Consider the following 23,398-nt stretch of genomic DNA (forward strand, 5'->3'; position numbering starts at 1 on the left):
ACATAGCGTGCTGGCGATATTGATGATTATTATTATCAACGATGAATTTTTCTTTTTTGCACAATTATAGATTTAGAATCTGTTGGATTATAAATGCTATGGCCCATATAGTAAAGTATAAGTAAGACTGATATTGAGTTTTTTTCACTGCTATATCTAGGAAGCCCCTTTCCTGTAGCTGAAATTCTTTACTTTTTTACTTTTTTTATGATATTTGCAAATGTAGATTTGACTTTATTGGCAACAGCTTATGGTTTTTCAAAGTGAAGGTTTTGCAAGTGCGCACTGGATCAACAATAGAATTGGAAACTACAGTTTCAAAGATTTTAATGTTTCAAAACAGCATAAACACGTATAAATTGTAAAAAAGTTACCGAATTCCACGATCATGGATTAATGTAGTAAAAATCATCACCAAATCCTCAACCCTATAAAATTCCAGTCATACAAAATACCAAAAACAGAATTATCATAATAAAATGAAAAACAGTAAAAAATGTGAAAAAAACAAAGACTGACGGTGAAGCATGGTGCTTTCCGAACCTTTAAAAATGTCTGTCATTACAAATTGAAAGCTCTCTCAATCTAAAAAACCCGATCGGTTACAAAACAACAATTACTATAAAAATGTATAACGCCCTTATCACGTCCAATCAAAAATTGTAACATGAATTATCTGAAGATCACAATCACATGCCTTAGAGGTCACTGTTAAGTGTTATAGCCCGAATAAAAGCAAAGAAGTGAAGGAAACAAAATCATCAACAGCCTCATCAGCTGATCACTATCGAAAAAGAATAAACTCAAAACTGTCCAACACCAATAGTTTTCAGCTGTTCCCAGGAAACAACTGTATATTTACTCAATTTGTACGTACGTTGCATCAGTAGAAACACCACAGTTGTTATCCTTTCTGCTCATCAGAACATAGCCCACATTTCCCCAGTGGGTTGACCAGCTGTTCTTCACAATCCAATATTGTTGTCCACCAAGAGTACCCCACCCAACAGCTAGCACCGCGTGATCCAGATCTTCTGGGCCGTTCTCTGAGGGGAAGTAGGTGATTAAAATAGCATTTAATATTTACATATATATTTAATAGCATGTCATATTTAAATCAGGATTGTTGCAGATATTTGCAGTCAATATTGTGCACCACTAATTGTCCAGCATTACATGAGATTTAACTATAAATAGCACTCTGAAGCAAAACTTCACATATATGTATATAATAGCCATGTGTATACGCGTACTGCGTGACGCGCTTGTTTCACAAGCGTTGTTTCGGTCGCGCGCTACTGCAAGTTAGAGCAAAAGCAAAACCGAAACTCACTGCAAGCCTCCTCGTAGTAAACCCCACTCTCATAGAAACTGAGTGACTTGTGACTAGCGTCAATGTTGACAGCCACAGCTCCCTTGTTGAAGAGAGCTAGCTGGAGGTGCTCCTCTCCGGTTACGTTTGTGTAGCTAGATATCTTGACACGCTTCTCTGTCTTCTCGTAGTGACAGTATCCGTCCTGTGCAGGGCAGATGTTTAGTGTTATCAAGTATGAGAAACAGTGTTACAGTGTGTCCTGTGCAGGGCAGATGTTTAGTATTATCAAGTATGATAAACAGTGTTACAGTGTGGGTGTGATCGTTTACTTACTCCTACTTTGGGAAATACAAGAGAGGAGATGAGAGTTAAACATTATTGTGACGATTACTAATCATTTAAAAATGGAAACTTTGTTGATGAAAATGAGCTATTTCTCAGAAATGGAAAGCACCATATCAAGGGGCAATTTTTTAGGTGTATAGCTATAAGGTTATAGTCTAGTGACAAATCGAAATTAGCTTCACAATATTATAAAAAATTATACAAAAATTAGAGAATTAACACTTCGTTAAAAACACTATTTCTAATGAAGAAAGTACCTTTCAGAAAACACTGATTAGAAATACGTTAAATTGTTCAAGTACAAATGACAAACTCAACATTTCAGTTCATAACCTTTTCTCCTTTTAGCCATTGAATCGTTGTCTAAAACTAAACTTGTAAATGTTCAGCCTTCTTTCCTAAAGTAAAATATTCATTCTAGAACCACTATCTAAGGTTTTCACCCATCTACAGCCACTTTTGCAGAGAAACACATTCTGAAACATTTTCTGATCCAGTTCTGGTATCCACTCATTCTTAACAGGTACACAAACGGGTTTATCGCAGAGTTCAGAAATATGGGGAAGAACTGCAGCAAGAGTGGGCCATAATAGTTGAAGTATCGAAGGTCAAAAACGTTCAATAACTCAGGAAAATCCCAAGAGAGAAACGAAAACATCTGGTAGACGAAGCAAGGAATATTACAAATCAGAAAAATAACAGTGAATATGGTAATTGTGACTGACACCCGGCGAAACTTCCGTTCGTCGACATTAAGTAAAGTAGCGCGAGTCATTAAAAACCAAGTGCTGGCAACAAAGCAGAAGAAAGTAATGAAGGAAGGCATGGTGAGCTGCAGTATTAACGACACAGTGGCAGTATACTGTACAACGATCGGGGCGGTTTCGTAGAACTTGGCTGAACATAAACATGTGCTATTGACATATTGGCCGTGCTCCCATTCGAAAGAGATGTACGTCAAATCAAGTGCTATTAAAAGGAAAGCATATCCAGCAATGGCACTGATGACGGATGTACGTTTCAACGTTAGGTAGGGACATCTCATGGCAATAGTGCGGGTCACACAGATCATGGCTGCCAGGAAAATGGACATCTTTGCGGTAAAGGAGGAGACCAAGGTCCAGGCGGAGCAGAAGACATCCTTGTTGAAGATCATCGGATACCGATCATTAAGCAGAGATGCTATCACAGGAAAACTTGATGAAACAGTCAGGAAATCAACAGTGATTATGGCTAGGTACAGCATGTTGTGAACAGACTGGTTTCTCTTGGGCCAGAAGTACCAGACTGCAGAACCGTTCCCCAGGAGACCCACTATAGTTCCTAGAATGAAGACCCAGCCAAGAAACTGGTCCGTTGTCCGGATTCCAAGCTCCTCCGTGTAGTAGTTATCCCAGTCAGGTCCCCAGCTAGGAATCTCAGCAGCTGATTCGGAACTATTCAACATGGCGCTGGGATCTATATTAATTTTATAAGTTAGTTTTAAAGTAGTATAATATGGTATAACAACAGATGGTATCGTAATGAACAACCTGGACAACGCACAAAACTAAACAATCCCTAACACAAAACGAAACAAAACCCGACAAGACTACCCTTGGAGAAGTGGTTATCATGCGTATTCTAGATGGTATGATATTAATTAATTAATGTCTAGGCGAGATTATTTAAAAAGTAATTTGCCATACTCATATATAAATTAATAAAATTCAAATCACACAAGTATGTTAAAGATAAGGTAACTTGTTAAAAATCTAACATAATATGGTACTTCATTATGAATGGCGACACCGCAAATGATCTGTATGTCACGTGGTAGGTTAAATAACAAATCAAGTGTTATCTTGCAAATTAACGTCTCAGCTCTACAATCTCAAAGAAGAAGATGTTGGACTAGGTGACGGGTGTCATCAAAGCTCGTGAGATAATACAGTAATACGCTTACTAAACAAATCAATTGAAGAGCCACCACGATTAAAACGAAGCCAAGTTTACAATCTGATGAGCGCGGGACATGAGACAACCGTTGTCATGGCAACCGTTGTCTCCGACAAAGTGGCATAGCAGAGAATGGTATGTAGGTATGGATTGGTATGTAAAGAATGGTATGTAACATTGTAACATAGGACAAATTCAGCCAAAAATCCAATAAAAAGTTTTGAAAAACTTAAAAAGCCAAGTGCTGACATTCTGAAAAGATAACAGAAAAAGTAACGAATACAGAGAAAGTGAGCTGCAGTATGAAAGCCACTACTATTATAACAATATAATGAACAACTATTGGCGCTACTTTGCAGTGACCAACTGCAGAACTATAACAATACACTGAACAACTATTGGCGCTACTTTGCAGTGACCAACTGCAGAACCATCTTTTGAATAGCCAACCAAATTTCCCAAACAAATAAATGAACTGAGCCAAGAATGAGAAGTACAAATTCCAAGCTACTAAATGCTACTATAATAGCTAAATGTAGCTTTAGGTCCTATCTTTGTGTCATGCGTGAGTTGTTTTATTGATAATGTCGATCGGAGTAATTTGTGTAACAAACATTTATCATAACGCACAACACCTTGCATCAGCATCATTGGAGTAGTCTGTAGTAACTATATTGTTACTAATCTAGTGACGTAGTGAGTGACGTAGTGAGTGACGTAGTGAGTGACGTAGTGAGTGGAGTGGTCTGTAGTAACTATATTGTTACTAATCTAGTGAATACAATATTGGCGCTGGTTTAAATACTGCATAGATTACGGGTGGGGCACATGCTGCTGCTGTTTCTGCTACGTCAGTTCTTCAGTTCATAAAACATTCTAATTTAGTCTTATTGGTGATGAAATTAAAAAAAGGAATGATGACGATGGGGTTATCGCACAAAGGAATAATGGTAGGTATGTAGGACGTAGGTATTAGGTAAAGAAGTTGGGGCTATTGTAACTTGTACGTTGAGGTTATTATTTATTTGGGTGGGCCGGAAACCACGTAATCATATCCGTCAAAGTAATCAAGCCAATTCCATAGTTATCTGCTTGAAACAGCATTCGATATTTGTAATAAGATTGAACAGAATTTTGGAAACATTATGAAATATTTGAGGATTTGTGACTTTGTGATGAGTGATCCATGATTATGTTTAATTAATCGGTCTGGTAATCAATAGCTAAAAAAGAGACGCACTACGCAGGCATAGTATAAACTGTGGAGGAGAGGTTAGATTTTGTAACATCAGTTAATCATATCCATTAGAAATCTAGAGACCCAGATGTATAAATGACGAAATAGCAGAATACATATTATGGAATAATAAATTATCAAACTAAATCACAACTAACCGCCATAAGGTACTGTCCATATTCCTCCTCATAAGCAATACCTCCGTGTTTCAGCATCCACTCATACGCTCTCCACTCCTCCCCTCCGTCACACGCGTTGTTACCGTACCCCCACGAGCAGTCCATTAAACTGAAGAGGAAATGTGTTAGTTGTTACCGTACCCCCACGAGCAGTCCATTAAACTGAAGAGGTAATGTGTTAGTTGTTACCGTACCCCCACGAGCAGTCCATTAAACTGAAGAGGAAATGTGTTAGTTGTTACCGTACCCCCACGAGCAGTCCATTAAACTGAAGAGGTAATGTGTTAGTTGTTACCGTACCCCCACGAGCAGTCCATTAAACTGAAGAGGTAATGTGTTAGTTGTTACCGTACCCCCACGAGCAGTCCATTAAACTGAAGAGGTAATGTGTTAGTTGTTACCGTACCCCCACGAGCAGTCCATTAAACTGAAGAGGAAATGTGTTAGTTGTTACCGTACCCCCACGAGCAGTCCATTAAACTGAAGAGGTAATGTGTTAGTTGTTACCGTACCCCCACGAGCAGTCCATTAAACTGAAGAGGTAATGTGTTAGTTGTTACCGTACCCCCACGAGCAGTCCATTAAACTGAACAGAAAATGTGTTAGTTGTTACCGTACCCCCACGAGCAGTCCATTAAACTGAAGAGGAAATGTGTTAGTTGTTACCCTACCCCCACGAGCAGTCCATTAAACTGAAGAGGAAATGTGTTAGTTGTTACCGTACCCCCACGAGCAGTCCATTAAACTGAAGAGGAAATGTGTTAGTTGTTACCGTACCCCCACGAGCAGTCCATTAAACTGAAGAGGTAATGTGTTAGTTGTTACCGTACCCCCACGAGCAGTCCATTAAACTGAAGAGGAAATGTGTTAGTTGTTACCGTACCCCCACGAGCAGTCCATTAAACTGAAGAGGTAATGTGTTAGTTGTTACCGTACCCCCACGAGCAGTCCATTAAACTGAAGAGGAAATGTGTTAGTTGTTACCCTACCCCCACGAGCAGTCCACTAAACTGAAGAGGAAATGTGTTAGTTGTTACCGTACCCCCACGAGCAGTCCATTAAACTGAAGAGGAAATGTGTTAGTTGTTACCGTACCCCGACAAGCAGTCCATTAAACTGAAGAGGAAATGTGTTAGTTGTTACCGTACCCCCACCAGCAGTCCATTAAACTGAAGAGGAAATGTGTTAGTTGTTACCGTACCCCCACGAGCAGTCCATTAAACTGAAGAGGAAATGTGTTAGTTGTTACCGTACCCCCACGAGCAGTCCATTAAACTGAAGAGGAAATGTGTTAGTTGTTACCCTACCCCCACGAGCAGTCCATTAAACTGAAGAGGAAATGTGTTAGTTGTTACCGTACCCCCACGAGCAGTCCATTAAACTGAAGAGGAAATGTGTTAGTTGTTACCGTACCCCCACGAGCAGTCCATTAAACTGAAGAGGAAATGTGTTAGTTGTTACCCTACCCCCACGAGCAGTCCATTAAACTGAAGAGGAAATGTGTTAAAAAGTGAAATTTTAGTTTATTATCGTACCTGCATGAGTATTTCGATAATTTTTAATGTTCAGTGTTTGACTTACTTTTGTTCAGAAAGAGATACTCTGTAGCCATATCGTTTAAAGAAGGCTCCTTCAATAGAACCCGTTGTAGCGAAAGACCAGCATGAACCACAGATAGCTTGATCTTTGACAGGACCGATGGCACCTGAGGGCATGGTTAGATTGTCACACTTACCAAATTTAAACTAGACTCGTCCCCATGTGGTGTCAAAGGAGTTTTTTAAAGGAATTTTGCTACTAATGAATCATTCGTAAAACAAAGTACAAACCCTCTACACGTTGGTCATAGTTTTCAGGGAGGTTTGCGTTTTTCATTTCTTCTTTCAAGAAAGGTTTTCCGTTATTTTGTTCACCCGAATACAGCTTTCCACGGAGCCTGTTGAAAGCCAAATTTAAAGAGCATCGCAGATTACAACTAAAAACAGGGTGACAAAAAAGGTGATGAATCAATCAGTCCAATCGTGGGGGCATGACTAATAACTTTTGAGCACAGATCAATCAGTAGGATTATACCTGGTGTGCTCATGAGGGAACCAATCAGCCATGTGATTCTCACCAAGCTTGTAGGAGAGTCCTTGTCTGTTCTTTGAGTCAATGTATCTGGAAAGTGTTGAAATGGTTGGTAAACGGCCGTTACAATCTTCCATCATAGAATTGCTGTCATATTTATAAAGATCATAACGAGGTCCACCTAATAATAACTAATGTCTAAAATATCACAATGAAACTTGCAATAGATATCTATATATAAAGAATTCTATTACAAAATATGTGCTATGTTGCTCTGTGTCCAAATAAGTCTTTCAGAAGATTGGGCCAATTTTTGTGATTCTTCAAGAATTATTAAACCATATCTAGTCTATCCATTGCTAACCTATTTAAATACTATACTCGAAACCGTATTTCTGGCCTAAGATGGCCAATTTACTATCATAAAACGAATTTATGCAATTAAATAAATGTGGTGGCACTTTCAAATTCTATGAGAAGATGAGATGGCCAATATTTTCCAGCATGGTTACGTACGTCGAGGCGCGCGCGTTAACATCACGTGCGAACAAACAATATAGCATCATAAAATTGTGTTCGCGCCGTCCATTTGCGCAATATTTGTGGTGTCACCGATATTTTGACATCTGTGGCAAACGACTGCATTTCAAAGACTTCGTCATTACTCATTCCGTTCAGGCGGTGACTTGTGCGAATGTATTTCAGTACTTATTATATGAGCCAGGTGTTTATGCCTGAGTCCGAGAAAAGCATCTTACAGATCAATTTATGATGAAATTATTGCACCAGTGCCCAGTGGCCAGTGACCTCATTCTTAAATGGAGTTTCAGGAAGTTACATTAATGGATGGCGACTCAAACACCTTCCTAGTCCAGCTAGGCTCTGTACTTACGAGTTACTAAGGATCAGTACATTGGAAACAAACACTATACAGAATACATTGCTGTAACGAACTTGGATTATCTCATGCACTGTTTTTTGAAGAGGACCCATGACCAATATCCAACACGAAGTTCTCAAGCTTGGATCGTACTTCATTTTGGCTTCATCGATCAAACCTGCTGCACATCACTGCATGTCACATGAAGGATGTTGGTTGTATGCCTAACACACTTACTGAACGGCTGTCTAAACAAGGGATCGAACGAGGAAGGTTAAACCTACTGCAAAACTGAGTCTTATTTGAAACCAAGACTTAAATTTTAAAACTAGTACAATACCTGATATTGTTACGATAAGCAGCGAATCTATCACTGTGCTCCTCTTTACTGCTGTATTTCTTGCCGTGGTTTCCCTTGAAATGGTTGAAATTCCCCTCATGATCATGAACAGCTCCCACAATATCAGCGAATATATCAGTATGAATACCTGCAAGGTAATTTGATTATGAAAACGTAAGAATCTGCAGTTATGATCTAATCTCTGTCCCGGTTGGCTGGCATGTTGGCTGGCAAGATGAGCAGCCAGCATCTCTGCCAGCCAACTGAGTAATCTCAGAAATAAGGAAGATGAGGTCATGATAAGTTATAACTGACAGAGCCAGCTGACAGCTCCATTGCCAGCTCCATTGCCAGCCAAACGGGACAGCTCCACCTATAAATACTGCAGCTAGTGCAGCACTGCTCATTCTTTCAATTCACTCAAGCGTACGTTTTACTTTTGTTTTGTAGTCGTAACCACCAGTTATACACCATGTCTGATTCAGTGAGTCTATTTGTATATACTATTACCCTTCTTAATTCTTTATATATTATACTCTTATAACATTGCTTGCTCCTGACAATTAAAGATGTTTCTATGGCCTATAACCTATTGCGAGCTTACTTTTCATTGTGACCCGACTTCTGGATCACCCTGTTTATATTTAATGATTTATTTTCTGTACATACTGTGCGCGCAATACTTTCTCTTATTTAATGGTCATCAGAGACTCGTTACATACCACGAAATTAAAAAACACACGACTTATTCCGTCTAATTTCAGAGCAGTAAGACTCCATACCAAGGTCAGAGGAGAGTATTCGGTCACTTCCAGTGTCCGAGTTGCAAGCGAGGCTGGCAGAGCGGCAACTCTTGGGCTAACAACGGACAAATGTGTAACAAGTGCAATGTGATGGTGTACCCCTACCAACAGAAGCCGCTAGAGAAAGTAGCAGGAGGGGAGGACAAGTGCAACCCCACTGTATCACACCCCCAGGGACTGTGTGGCAAGTGTAAGAAGCTGGGGTATCCTTGTACCAGACTGGGTACCAGACGTTATTAGGCAGCCACGTGATGTACCAGACTGGGTACCAGACGTTATTAGGCAGCCACGTGATGGAGTGGAAGAGAAACTTTCCTTTAAGGACTTTTTAATATGTTCAGACAATTGTTGCCCTGTTTTGACACTGCATATAGTGCATTATTTGGGGTTTTCCTTGTGATACGGACACTGTGTGTCTTGCTTTTTTTCGGGCTCATTTTAATTAGGACATTTCTGACATCTCCACAAAAACTTATGTAATATTATTCTGTAAAAGTTTAATGTTTACAATGAGCAATCTGGAGACAGATAGTTTTAACAGATGTTTTTTTAAATATATAAACTTTATTATTAACACTAATAAAAAATAAATTGTATTATTAATTTTCAAAGCGTATACAGTAAGTTATACACACCAGCAAGCCCGGGTCCAGGGTAGCCGTCACAGTCCAATGAAGCGTAGGGCTCCGAAAACAGGGCCTCTGGTATGTCATCTCCCTGAAATTAAATCATACTTATAACTAATATTATATATATATAACTTATAACTAATACTCGTGTAGGTTAGGAAACGTTCAGGTTGGTAATGATTAGATTATTTAAAACATTGTCAAAATGAATGATTAAATTAATGAATGATTAAATTAATGAATGATTAAATTAATGAATGATTATTCACAGCAGCTTATCAAATATCAATCTGATATTGTAAAAGTAACCCAGTGTGAGTGTGAGTGTTTAATAAACTCAATAACACCCACACACTACACAGGGTGTGTTGTCTACTAAATTACAACTTGTAAAGATTCTCTTAATTAGATAAGATTAAAGATTAGACTAACCGAAGAGTAGGTTGTGTAGTCGATAACATACTTGTCGACATGTGACCCAGATATGATGTTGTAACCCTCCATCACCAGCTTAATCGGGTACGCATCTCCGTACACGTACAGTCTGAATAAATAACAGTAAATAAATAAGAATTAAGAATACATAATAATATTATGCGATTGGTTAGGATAAGCAATTAGATTAGGATATCGTATATTAGGAGTTCCAAATGCGGAGTGGCGACCACAATACACACTGTGTATTACACAGTCACATTTACAGTACTTGAGTAGGTTTTGTTTATCATATTTTACTGTAACTCAACACTGAAAATTCGTTTCTAGAACAAAACTTCACTTTCTGAAGAATACCTTGACAACATGAGAAACCGCAAGTCAGAGTTGAATAATTAAAAAGTTCGGTGATATCATAAAATGAAACGCTTTTGGATTTGGAATTAATTGATTTCTGATCCAAAAGCAAAAACTTGGCAAGCAGCTTGAATCACTAAATATGGTTTAAGTTTTAAGTTGCTACATGTGACATTATCATAATAAGCATGACGCTTTTTTGTTACACGTACAAATAGCTCAGATTTAATAATATATATCCTTAACCTAACCCCTACCTAAGTACCACACTCGAATGTGCTCTAAAATTGGTTGACAAGCCAGCTGATGACCATTATAGCGGTTAAAATATGGGAGGTAAATAACTAAATAAGGCCCGCAATCCGCTTCCGCAGAAATCTCTTCATATCACGACTACTCGACTAGTTTAAACATTTATAACATTAACATAATAAGCACAATATGTAGCGTCAAGGTGACCTACGTGATGTTAAACTGCAAGCAGCGGTTTAAATACGATCTTGCGAAACTCAATCACTGTACTATTTTTGTCTCCATGTTTTGCCGTACCGTTACTCTCAAGTAACTTGAAATAATAACCAGTTTTCTTAGTACAATCCTCATGTTATATCATATTTCATACCTGTTGCCTTATCAGTTATTTTAACGTGGCAATATTTCACCATAAAATAGGGTTCACAGTACTATCACTCGTACACTGCAACTGTACGTGTGTACTTGTGCTACTCAGTGCAGCTTATATTACATTGATAATTATATCTCTGTATCACACGTTTACATAACACGTGTAATATACACGTGTTATACACGTGTTATCACGTGTGATATACACGTGCTACCACGTGTTATCACGTGAAAGTGGAGCCCCCTGAGTCTCAACTCGCACGTGGTACGAAAAGGGCGCTCTTAATTTCAAGGTAGATTTAGACAAGTAACAAAGTAAAATACGAACGTGTAGGTTTGAGTCAGGTGAGTACCGTTAGGGGTGTTCAAGTAGACCCATTTGTTACAAGATAACCCGTTAACCATCTCTGTTCCTACACTTGAGAACAGGCTGGTGTCCGGGAGTATTCCCTGAAATATACATTAATGAAATGTACTATGAGAGTATGAGCTGGTCCCAAGTCCAGACGCCATTTTATTCTTTGTAATTTTCAATAACCCTGTCTAGTCATTGACTACTGATACTCTTATCAGCCGTCTACATCTTATTTCTTATACACTAGGTCGGTTCAAAAAACCTAAAGTCCGATGGAGTTGAGCCACGAAATTTTTCAAGGCAGTTTTTTAGCCAAGGCATCTACTATTAAGCTTTGGTAGGGAGCGATTGGAGCAACTTTAGGTTTTTTGAACCGACCTATTATACACACATCCTCATTTTCTATAGATTACAGCACCGCAAAAACAGTTGCTCGTTTGTGTGGCGTTCTGAACAAATAACGACATATTTTTTTGCGTTATTATCTCACCTGAATATCAACTTCGTCGCCGGCATCGAATTCAGTTTTGAAGCAAGTGAGTTGGTTAGCCATCTTCTCGTTAGTCATAGGGGCTACTTTGTAGCCAGCTCCACCGGCTGCATCTACCACATTCTTTACCATACCATCGTACACATCTGCAGGGGAGAACACGTGGTTAGCATTGGGAGAACACGTGGTTAGCATTGAGAGAACACGTGGTTAGCATTGGGAGAACACGTGGTTAACATTAGGAGAACACGTGGTTAGCATTAGGAGAACACGTGGTTAGCATTAGGAGAACACGTGGTTAGCATTAGGAGAACACGTGGTTAGCATTGCATTAGGAGAACACGTGGTTAGCATTGGGAGAACACGTGGTTAGCATTGGGAGAACACGTGGTTAGCATTGGGAGAACACGTGGTTAGCATTAGGAGAACACGTGGTTAGCATTAGGAGAACACGTGGTTAGCATTAGGAGAACACGTGGTTAGCATTGAGAGAACACGTGGTTAGCATTGGGAGTACACGTGGTTAGCATTGGGAGAACACGTGGTTAGCATTGGGAGAACACGTGGTTAGCATTGGGAGAACACGTGGTTAGCATTGGGAGAACACGTGGTTAGCATTGGGAGAACACGTGGTTAGCATTGGGAGAACAAGTGGTTAGCATTGGGAGAACACGTGGTTAGCATTGGGAGAACACGTGGTTAGCATTGGGAGAACACGTGGTTAGCATTGGGAGAACACGTGGTTAGCATTGGGAGAACACGTGGTTAGCATTGGGAGAACACGTGGTTAGCATTGGGAGAACACGTGGTTAGCATTGGGAGAACACGTGGTTAGCATTAGGAGAACACGTGGTTAGCATTGGGAGAACACGTGGTTAGCATTGGGAGAACACGTGGTTAGCATTGGGAGAACACGTGGTTAGCATTGGGAGAACAAGTGGTTAGCATTGGGAGAACACGTGGTTAGCATTGGGAGAACACGTGGTTAGCATTAGGAGAACACGTGGTTAGCATTAGGAGAACACGTGGTTAGCAAATTAGGAGAACACGTGGTTAGCATTAGGAGAACACGTGGTTAGCATTAGGAGAACACGTGGTTAGCATTGGGAGAACACGTGGTTAGCATTGGGAGAACACGTGGTTAGCATTGGGAGAACACGTGGTTAGCATTGGGAGAACACGTGGTTAGCATTAGGAGAACACGTGGTTAGCATTAGGAGAACACGTGGTTAGCATTAGGAGAACACGTGGTTAGCATTGGGAGAACACGTGGTTAGCATTGGGAGAACACGTGGTTAGCATTGGGAGAACACGTGGTTAGGGACAATTATATGCCCTTATTAAGTTATTAGAGTGATTTATTTGAACTTAAAACGTCAAATTTAATGTAAAATATATAACAATTCTATCAATAATCAATATTAAATTAATCACAGAAATGTTTGCTGTCTAATGTGCACACGATAACTTACCGATCCTGCTTTTGTTGAGAGATTGAGAAAACCAAGCTTCAAACGGTTCCTTGATCTCAGCGTAAGGCAGGCTCACAAACCCAGTAGCATGGTAGTTTTTAAAGAACTGGGGCGCAGTTTGAGTTGTCACTATCAGTGACAAGAGGATTAACAGCATCCTAACATCATAAGTACGGGTTAGTTTTTAAATAATCCAGTAGCGTGGTAGTTTTTAAAGAACTGGGGCGCAGTTTGAGTTGTCACTATCAATGACAAGAGGATTAACAGCATCCTAACATCATAAATACGGGTTAGTTATTTAATTAGAACCTGTTACCTGGTAGTGTATAAATACTGCGTATAAAAATTAGCCCTATCCTAACACGGCTAGGGATCGAAATTTATCAGTTACCTTTGAGTACAAAAAATAGATTTTTGTAAATGGCGGAACGCCATAACCGATGAAATCGATTGTTATTTTATTGACATAATAATATAATGTACATTATAACTGAAATAAACTTTACACTTGCATTTGGAGGTTACGGAACGAAAGACAGAAAACGTGCGATTAGAATGCTAGGCAAATGTGCTGTAGATTTTACTACTCAAAGAACAGTTCAGTGTGTACTTTTCCATTCCAACACTTACCTTACATGACGTAGTATTAGTGTAACATCCCTTGTTCTATATAAATATTATACAATATACATCTAGCAACGTATACAATGTATAAAAATGTATAACAATGTATAACAATGTATAACAATGTATAAGCCATGTTAATATTTATGTTTAGTGTTTACCCAGGCCAGCATCCAATAGGAAGATGAAGTATGGACAACACACCGATAGAACTGATAATCACTGAATTTGTAACCACTGCGAGGACAATGGGCTTGGTTAGAGGGGTGCAATAACCAATTTTTACTAATAATAATTAACGTTAATTATTTTCGTAGCCAAAATATGTCTTTGCATCCCTGCAACGGTAATCATTTTCTATCTCTATCATGCACATACTGAAGCAGGATTGTTTAATTTCTGTTAAATCTTTCTCAATTCTCATGTCGAATCCAACAAAGAGACTTTGTTAGGCATGTAGTGCAACAACAGTCCCTTCTCTAGACCGAGGGCTGGGTTTCAACAAACTAAAGATATGTTAAACTTACTGTCTTGTCTACTTGCTCAAACCCTGGCCCTACTCGGCGAGGCTTACTCTATATTCAATGTAAGCTAACAGTCGGTATCGCTTTCAACTCGGCAAAGTGTATGCTTGTTGTTTCGTTTGATAACATGTTTAATTAATTATTCTGAGTCCAGTTCTTCAAACTAGACCAAGATATACATATTCGTGAGAAACCAAAAACCAACGTGACCGCAATTAACTGTTTGTTATTTTAAATTCATTCTTTCATTCTTCTTTTACCTTTTAACAAATATCTTCCCGGTAGGCAGACAGTGAAGACAGAGTAAACGCTGAAAAGAAGATAAAGAATCTATCGGATACAAAGAAAAACGTTTATTATTCTACAGGGATAACAGTTATCGCAGCTGCTACCCTATTCCTCATTGTCATCATCATGAGAATCATCTCCTACGACTTGAGGAGGAGAGATGCTAAACTAAGAAGGGAGAGGTATATGAATATCAGTGGTACAGAACTTAAGAACTTGAAAACAATTTCACATCAGACTAGTCCCACTAAAGGATGTAACCAGCTTCCACCAATACAAGAGTAGAAGAAACGGTCTAGTGATGAACAAGCTCGTTACAAAGGAACGATGTATCCAGCTTCCACCAATACAAGAGTAGAATAAACGTTCCGTGATGAACAGTTAAAAAGGAACGAGCTTTCCAGAGAACAAGAAGTCTTGCCAAGAATTATTGGACACTTAGAAGTTAGAACGAATAAGGTAAGCAAATGATTAGATATAAATGATTACAATGCAACAAACCATATGCTAAGCAGAGCTGAATTTGAGAGTTGTAATGCTGCCAGTACATTTTCCCGTTACCCACAGAGCTGAATTTGAGAGTTGTAATGCTGCCAGTACATTTTCCCGTTACCCACAGAGCTGAATTTGAGAGTTGTAATGCTGCCAGTACATTTCCCCCTTACCAACAGTTCAAATAGCACACAGTTTGATGTACCGATTGATGGCCTTGTTGACCCAGATGCATGCTCATCTTTTAAAAACGAAACTTTGGTTTTCGAAATCAAAAAAGCACAGGTACCCGTTCCTACGCTTTTACCTCACCATACAAATACAATATTTGGCTCGCCTGAAAGCTAAATCAATTTTTTTGTGGTGACTTTATTCCTTCGCTAAATAAACCTAAACACTAACTTTCATAACAGCTGACGAAGAGTTCGCAAGCAGTTTCAACTAAACTTTCAACCAGGCACGAAGAGTTCACAAGCAAGGGCGCAAGGCACCACAAAATATAATACTTGATAAACCACAAATAAAGAGAAGGCCGCTCAGATTACTTATCGAATTTACAAATCATGCGACTGATAAGCATTTCACAATTTCCGCAGTAGCTGGCATCTCTTCGAATCATAGCGCAAATCATGTTAGTAACTTTATACATTTCTACATTTCTCCAAATAAGTTAACTCCATTAAGCTGTCGCGTGACCATTATTCTAGTTATCCAGAATGTAGGATTGCATCATAAAACACCCGCCCCTGGGTTCAGAAACTTGACACTTCTACCTCTGAGTACCCTGCCCTATTATAGCACAGTCTCTTTGCTGGGCTGACGTGTTTTCTATTGTAATATTTCTTGTTAAATATATGTCCTACTGCTCGTATATTTTTTATCTTATAATTCAGAGGTAGTGTCAAGCATTGTTCGACTCATCTCAAAGTCTTGTAGCATGTGAAGTACAATTATTGTTATAACCCGTGACCCCTCCTCGTCTGACTATTGGATGATGGCTCTCTCTCTCTGTCTTTATGTTATAGTGAGTTGATATTGTGATGCTCTAGTTTGTGTTGCTGTCTGGGCTGTGATGATGTGAAGAACTGTGGTTGTTGTTGTTGTTGTTGTGCTGCAGCTAGGAGACTCATTCTCCTAGCTCCTAGATCACATTTACATCTATATTCCTATTTCCTCGCATACCTATATCAAATTCCCTGTAGTACATTAGCGTTGAGACGTTGTACCCACTGCAAATGGGTTAACGGAGATTAATTAAGGAATTTCCCTGCAATATATCCAAATTTATATTTTAACGTAAGAGCATGATCTTCGTATAATCATAATAAATATATTGAATTTTCGTAATGTAGTTACTTGATATGAGCCTCTAATTTACCTACTATTTTAGTTTTAAGGTTTGCGTTCGTTGTGAACGGCTATATCTTTTACTGTTCAGTGATATTGTTAGATTTACAGTGACCATATCTGTGACAAAATAACCTCAGGCATGTGAATATGTAACATATATTCAGTAGAGGATTATTCAAAGTGGATATTCCTTCATGGAGAATGATGGGTTCATTTACGGAAATGCCTTTCTAGGTTATAAGGTAAGAACTTGTTAATTATGCATAAACTTGTGGAGGTAAAAGTTGATGTACTGATTTGACCACCATGCAGAGTAATCAGGAGTTATATGATTTATAAAAGTATCTTATTCTGATAACAATAACATTGTATAAATTACACAGGGAAGCGGAGAGAAAGAGAGACTACACAACAGACACAAGAGGTCAACAGAGGATGCTGCAGCTACTGTCATGGTGGTTATCGCAACTATCATCCTGACTGGTATGGTAATGATCATATTCTTCATATTCTGGAAGATGAGGAAACAGAGGGAACGAACCATATCACCTGTTCCAGAGACACCACAAATCCAGATCTCACCCCCACCCCTGGAGGACATCCCCTCCCGACCGTTAACCTCCGGGGTACCAACAACTCTCAACTACACCCCTCCTCCTCAGACTCTGCAGGAGATATGTGCTGATATAGAGTCACTGACACGCCCCATTGTAGCCGAACTGAAGAGTTACACTTCTCCACCGCTACCTGTTCACAACACTATGGTGGCTGTTTTTATGTTACTTGGAGAGGATCGGAAGCTCCTGTCAAATTGGAGCAATATTCTTATACTCATGAAAGGGAGCAGAGAAAATTCGTTGATGTCTAGGATAAGTAACTTTACTGTGGCTGACAATAAAGTTTTGAAAGAGGTCAGGAAACTGATCAAGGACATGACATTTGAAGATGTGCACTCTGCGGGTAAAAACGGGTCTCATTTGTTTCGTTGGGTTTTAAAAGTTTGTAACGATATTGTATAGTTCAAACAATAAAGCACTCACCTTCATTGGGTAGTTTTAAGGACTTATAAGATTGAGAAGCGAAACATAAAAACCAATAACTTGCTGTCCAATGTGATATGTTTTCTGTAAATTTATTTCTATCCCAATACCAAGATAGATGCATGAAGTAAACGTTTTATGTATTTATTATATTTGTAATTAATGATAATTATTTATTTTCACTCAACAGACAGTGGTAATAAATATCTCCTCCAAACTATATACTGTTACAGGGTTGGCAAATTTTAACATAGTATCGACTGAAGAATGATAGTCAATATAATTAATCTAAAAATTCACAGTTAATTTTGTCTTACCCGGTTGTTTATGAATCAATGTAAAATCTAATTTCACTGAAGACCAAAGACTATTTTAAGGTTGATGCTCACAAGCCCTCATATTTTACTAACACAGTAACAGAATAGCAGCAGGTATGTAGCTGTACAAACCGTGCATAGCTGAAGGAGTGTTGCTATAAGGGACAAGGATTTTAATTTCTCATTATCTTCCTTTATTGGAAGAGTTCCTGTCAGCTTCAATGTAAGTTGTGTCTCTCTGTATGTTGGTAGCATTGTAAATGCTGTGGGCACATTTTTCTTATTTCGGATTTGTTGTACAGTTTGTTTGTATTTCCTTTTTTGATACTCTGATGTATTACAATTAAATAATAACAATTATATATTAAATAATTCAGGAATATATAGAAAATTAGCCAGGAAGCAGGCCCTGTACAATGAAAAAAGACCAAAACTATTTGGTAAGCGATGATTCTCTCAAAGTAGCGATGATTGTGGTCGCTGTGATGACTGCTACCGGAATTTTTATTTATAATTAAATTTTTATTTATAATTAAATTTTTATTTATAATTAAATTCATCTCCTACGCACTGAAGAGAAATGCAAGAGAAAGAGTTTTCCCGAACACTTGAGAGGAAAAGAAGAGCCCAGGAGAAGGAGTTTCCTGCTGGCCGCGATAAGACTATAAGAGGATATGGGAACAAACTTAAAATAGTTAGCTTCTGAACGAAAGAAAGCGAAAAAGAGAGGAAACGTGAAAGAGACAAGAGAGTTGATAACATCTGCACAGGACTTAATAGAAACAGGACCATCTATCCCTGTCCCACCTCCACATGTCTTACCACCCTGGCTCCACAACAGTGGAGGAAGCATCACGTGATACAATACCAAAGACTCAAAGACATACAAACCCCCTCCACAACATGACCCCTCACATTATACTGAACATGCGGTGTCCACTGAACACACACACACCACACACACACACACACCACACACACACACACACACACTGATCTACTATTCTTGTCGTGGTCAGACCTTCAGAGAAGTCAATCTCTCTCTCTCTCTATCTCTCTCTCTCTCTCTCTCTCTCATCGCACTGAAGAGAAATGCAAGAGAAAGAGTTTTCCCGAACACTTGAGAGGAAAAGAAGAGCCCAGGAGAAGGAGTTTTCTGCTGGCCGCGATAAGACTATAAGAGGATATGGGAACAAACTTAAAATAGTTAGCTTCTGAACGAAAGAAAGCGAAAAAGAGAGGAAACGTGAAAGAGACAAGAGAGTTGATAACATCTGCACAGGACTTAATAGAAACAGGACCATCTATCCCTGTCCCACCTCCACATGTCTTACCACCCTGGCTCCACAACAGTGGAGGAAGCATCACGTGATACAATACCAAAGACTCAAAGACATACAAACCCCCTCCACAACATGACCCCTCACATTATACTGAACATGCGGTGTCCACTGAACACACACACACCACACACACACACACACCACACACACACACACACACACACTGATCTACTATTCTTGTCGTGGTCAGACCTTCAGAGAAGTCAATCTCTCTCTCTCTATCTCTCTCTCTCTCTCTCTCTCTCTCTCTCTCTCTCTGAAGAGTCACTGACACCTTCAACTTCAACAAACTCTCCGAGGAGTTCATTGGTTCACCTGACTAAAACAACTGAAATGTTTGGAGTTTTATACGTTTTTGATGTAAAACACTAGTTTTTTAATGTTAAGGTATAATCAGAATTTTTAATTTGGCATTTTTCTGGTTGGACGACCAATTTCAATTTGGGAATTACTCTAGAGAAAAATATGCCACAAAGTTTCAAGATAATTTCAAAAAATAAATTGATAACAGCACACGACTTAATCGAACTTTTAAGATGATCGGAAAAAACTAATTTTGAAAGAGTAGGTAATTAGTTAAACATGGTATGACTAACACACTACTAGCTATAGTATGTAGGTTTGCAAGGCTACAAACCATTCAGTCTCCCAGTGCTTGTAATATGAGGTTATTATTGCGAACTTCGTTTGTTTGGGGACCAGCTTTTGGTACACTGGTTAAATGTTGACTATAATATTGAAGTATTAGTACATTTTAAAATTAGATAAATATAGATACTTCGTATTTCTATAATATGATTGATACTATGTATATAATTTGAATTGTATTGTTTCCCCAATGTTTGCATGTATGTGTTACATAATACCTTTATATCTCAGGCGTATGTTACATCTGCATGTTTTATTATTATAGTAGTGGGGCTTTTCTTCAGATCATATATATCTGACCTATTCTAAATTCTACAAGTTGTGTCATTATTTACCACTGATTAACTTTTAACTACATATCATAATGAGATTGCTTAATCGTCTACCTTCTATTGCTCGCTTGATTATCATCACCTTATCAACAATAATCTATATTTAAATAAGTTTCTTTTATAGATTGCACATAGAAACTAAACTAGCCAGAGCATTTAGTTAAATTATCCATTACATTACTTACTTTGAATGACTATTTGTTTTCTAACGTAGAACCAGAATAGCACCAGGCATGTAACTCTACAAACAACACCACGTGTTAGTTAGAGGAGTGTTAGATACTAGTTATGACTCTGAGAGACCTGACCTTCACCTCCTTCCTTCTTGCTTCAGTACTTAATCTCCTGTCAGCTCTCAACGTCTTCAACGTAAGTTAAAAGCCTATCTAAAATAGGTGAATTGCAGTACATTTTAAATTTTATACAGCGTAAAATTTCACTTCAGAGGACTCTACAAAAGTTAAGTTACTTTATACTCAGTGATTACTATGCCCAATTTTGAAATCGCAGTATTAAAGCGATCAGCAATGCATACGTTACACATTGTAACCGCCTATTATAGACAAGAATCTGGACTCCTTAGATGACAGTGCAAACCCACCGAGGATGGATATCATCCTGCAGTTATAATTAGACAGAGTCCAGTTTATTGTATGATGACATTGTGTCTTTCGAGCGTTTTTCAGAAAATGTCTATTCTTAATTAATTAATCAAATTTGGGGGGGGGGGTGAGGGGGGGTGAGGGGCCAGGTGGTTTCCAAATGAGTACGCTAGTGTAATTTTAACACAATAGCTATGTGTAAAACTGATTACGGAGGGGGGGGGGGGAGGGGGGTTTAAAATTTTCCAAAAAGTGATTACGTAGTATAATGTGAACGACCCCTAATCACTGTATGATATTACGGTTGATACTGATAGTCTTATTATATAATAATATATACGTAGTTTTACCATGCGAGGACAACATTAGTTTAAGAACTTGTGTACCCTACTTTACCCTTACTTTATTCAGGAGGAACAAGAAAGAAAGAAAGAAAGCCGACTACAAAAGCGATCATCAGACAGTAGTGAAATAGCCCTGATAATAGTGATAACCGTAATTGTGTCTATAATCTTAGCTGGCATGGTGATTATTATCATAGCTATCACCTGCAAATTGAGTGATTTAAAAGAGGTTGTACCTACCATGCGAGTTAAAGAGTACATTCCAAGCCGGGAGACAAGAAAAGCTACAATAATCCTGCCCATGCCATCCACACACTCGCCGTCCCTCCCTCCAGAGAAGCAGGTTCTACCTCCAGTGGAGGAAGTATCAAGTGTTTCTACTGATCCTCCTTCTGATCCTCCCACTTCCAAGACACCAGAGGGTATGCAGACACTGCCTCCCCCGCAGTATGAAGCATCAAGTCATGCTGAACATGCTATTCCAACCGAACTGGAGTACTATTCCGGTCAGGGTAAGACCGTGAGAGAACTCACTGAGACTTTTAGCTATAGTGACGTTTAACTGAGAGAACTCACTGACACTTTCAGCTATAGTGACGTTTAACTGAGAGAACTCACTGAGACTTTCAGCTATAGTGATGTTTAACTGAGAGAACTCACTGACACTTTCAGCTATAGTGACGTTTAACTGAGAGAACTCACTGAGACTTTCAGCTATACCTAGTGATGTTTAACTGAGAGAACTCACTGAGACTTTCAGCTATAGTGACGTTTAACTGAGAGAACTCACTGAGACTTTCAGCTATAGTGATGTGTAACTGAGAGAACTCACTGACACTTTCAGCTATAGTGATGTTTAACTGAGAGAACTCACTGAGACTTTCAGCTATAGTGACGTTTAACTGAGAGAACTCACTGAGACTTTCAGCTATAGTGACGTTTAACTGAGAGAACTCACTGAGACTTTTCAGCTATAGTGACGTTTAACTGAGAGAACTCACTGAGACTTTCAGCTATAGTGACGTTTAACTGAGAGAACTCACTGAGACTTTCAGCTATAGTGATGTTTAACTGAGAGAACTCACTGAGACTTTCAGCTATAGTGATGTTTAACTGAGAGAACTCACTGAGACTTTTAGCTATAGTGATGTTTAACTGAGAGAACTCACTGACACTTTCAGCTATAGTGATGTTTAACTGAGAGAACTCACTGAGACTTTCAGCTATAGTGATGTTTAACTGAGAGAACTCACTAAGACTTTCAGCTATAGTGATGTTTAACTGAGAGAACTCACTGAGACTTTCAGCTATAGTGATGTTTAACTGAGAGAACTCACTGAGACTTTCAGCTATAGTGATGTTTAACTGAGAGAACTCACTGACACTTTCAGCTATAGTGACGTTTAACTGAGAGAACTCACTGACACTTTCAGCTATAGTGATGTTTAACTGAGAGAACTCACTGAGACTTTCAGCTATAGTGATGTTTAACTGAGAGAACTCACTGAGACTTTCAGCTATATTGATGTTTAACTGAGAGAACTCACTGACACTTTTAGCTATAGTGACGTTTAACTGAGAGAACTCACTGAGACTTTCAGCTATAGTGATGTTTAACTGAGAGAACTCACTGAGACTTTCAGCTATAGTGATGTTTAGCTATAGTGACGTTTAACTGAGAGAACTCACTGAGACTTTCAACTATAGTGACGTTTAACTGAGAGAACTCACTGAGACTTTCAACTATAGTGGCGTTTAACTGAGAGAACTCACTGACACTTTCAACTATAGTGACGTTTAACTGAGAGAACTCACTGAGACTTTCAGCTATAGTGATGTTTAGCTGAGAGAACTCACTGAGACTTTCAGCTATAGTGATGTTTAACTGAGAGAACTCACTGACACTTTCAGCTATAGTGATGTTTAACTGAGAGAACTCACTGAGACTTTCAACTATAGTGACGTTTAACTGAGAGAACTCACTGACACTTTCAGTTATAGTGACGTTTAACTGAGAGAACTCAC

At 38.8% G+C, this 23,398-nt stretch overlaps 4 protein-coding genes across 5 annotated transcripts; 3 read left to right on the forward strand and 1 right to left on the reverse strand.

The window, feature by feature from the left end:
- Positions 1-357: 357 nt before the first annotated feature.
- On the reverse strand, positions 358-13,767 carry LOC134811293 (digestive cysteine proteinase 2-like). The gene is made up of 12 exons (XM_063818073.1): positions 13,470-13,767; positions 11,998-12,143; positions 11,481-11,602; positions 10,169-10,280; positions 9,743-9,824; positions 8,305-8,452; positions 7,088-7,174; positions 6,844-6,950; positions 6,596-6,719; positions 4,994-5,123; positions 1,334-1,517; positions 358-1,046 (listed from the first exon to the last, which is right to left on the reverse strand). The coding sequence occupies exons 1-12, from the start codon at positions 13,624-13,626 to the stop codon at positions 859-861; spliced, it is 1,587 nt and encodes a 528-aa protein (XP_063674143.1). The 5' UTR covers positions 13,627-13,767; the 3' UTR covers positions 358-858.
- On the forward strand, positions 8,716-9,669 carry LOC134811304 (zinc finger CCHC domain-containing protein 24-like). The gene is made up of 2 exons (XM_063818083.1): positions 8,716-8,788; positions 9,069-9,669. The coding sequence occupies exons 1-2, from the start codon at positions 8,777-8,779 to the stop codon at positions 9,345-9,347; spliced, it is 291 nt and encodes a 96-aa protein (XP_063674153.1). The 5' UTR covers positions 8,716-8,776; the 3' UTR covers positions 9,348-9,669.
- A 478-nt stretch (positions 13,768-14,245) lies between the features above and the next one.
- On the forward strand, positions 14,246-17,975 carry LOC134816371 (uncharacterized). Of its 2 annotated transcripts, XM_063825195.1 has the most exons (4): positions 14,246-14,679; positions 14,903-15,364; positions 16,885-16,989; positions 17,131-17,975. In XM_063825195.1, the coding sequence occupies exons 3-4, from the start codon at positions 16,942-16,944 to the stop codon at positions 17,764-17,766; spliced, it is 684 nt and encodes a 227-aa protein (XP_063681265.1). In that variant the 5' UTR covers positions 14,246-14,679; positions 14,903-15,364; positions 16,885-16,941; the 3' UTR covers positions 17,767-17,975. The 2 variants fall into 2 exon arrangements, with proteins under 2 accessions (XP_063681265.1, XP_063681273.1); XM_063825203.1 differs by lacking the exons at positions 14,246-14,679; positions 14,903-15,364 and adding an exon at positions 15,820-16,421 and having other exon boundaries at positions 17,131-17,968.
- Positions 17,976-18,205: 230 nt separating this feature from the next.
- On the forward strand, positions 18,206-22,601 carry LOC134814962 (uncharacterized). The gene is made up of 3 exons (XM_063823352.1): positions 18,206-18,327; positions 20,648-20,796; positions 21,441-22,601. Exons 2-3 carry the CDS (start codon positions 20,716-20,718, stop codon positions 21,933-21,935), a joined length of 576 nt encoding a protein of 191 aa, XP_063679422.1. The 5' UTR covers positions 18,206-18,327; positions 20,648-20,715; the 3' UTR covers positions 21,936-22,601.
- Positions 22,602-23,398: the final 797 nt, after the last annotated feature.

The sequence above is a fragment of the Bolinopsis microptera genome, chromosome 1, assembly GCF_026151205.1.
Source record: "Bolinopsis microptera isolate Bmic1 chromosome 1, MBARI_Bmic_1.0, whole genome shotgun sequence".
NCBI lineage: Eukaryota > Metazoa > Ctenophora > Tentaculata > Lobata > Bolinopsidae > Bolinopsis > Bolinopsis microptera.

What these genes read in the sequence shown, in the direction of transcription:
- LOC134811293 (XM_063818073.1), bottom strand. Translation starts at nt 13,626, where the DNA reads ATGCTGTTAATCCTCTTGTCACTGATAGTGACAACTCAAACTGCGCCC. An exon ending in CCCTGGACCCGGGCTTGCTG is followed by an intron (nt 8,453 to 9,742) that starts GTGTGTATAACT and finishes ATTACCTTGCAG; the next exon opens with GTATTCATACTGATATATTC. An exon ending in ATGGACAGTACCTTATGGCG is followed by an intron (nt 1,518 to 4,993) that starts GTTAGTTGTGAT and finishes TGCCCTGCACAG; the next exon opens with GACGGATACTGTCACTACGA.
- LOC134816371 (XM_063825195.1), top strand. Translation starts at nt 16,942, where the DNA reads ATGGAGAATGATGGGTTCATTTACGGAAATGCCTTTCTAGGTTATAAG. An exon ending in ATGCCTTTCTAGGTTATAAG is followed by an intron (nt 16,990 to 17,130) that starts GTAAGAACTTGT and finishes TAAATTACACAG; the next exon opens with GGAAGCGGAGAGAAAGAGAG.
- LOC134814962 (XM_063823352.1), top strand. Translation starts at nt 20,716, where the DNA reads ATGACTCTGAGAGACCTGACCTTCACCTCCTTCCTTCTTGCTTCAGTA. An exon ending in CAGCTCTCAACGTCTTCAAC is followed by an intron (nt 20,797 to 21,440) that starts GTAAGTTAAAAG and finishes TACTTTATTCAG; the next exon opens with GAGGAACAAGAAAGAAAGAA.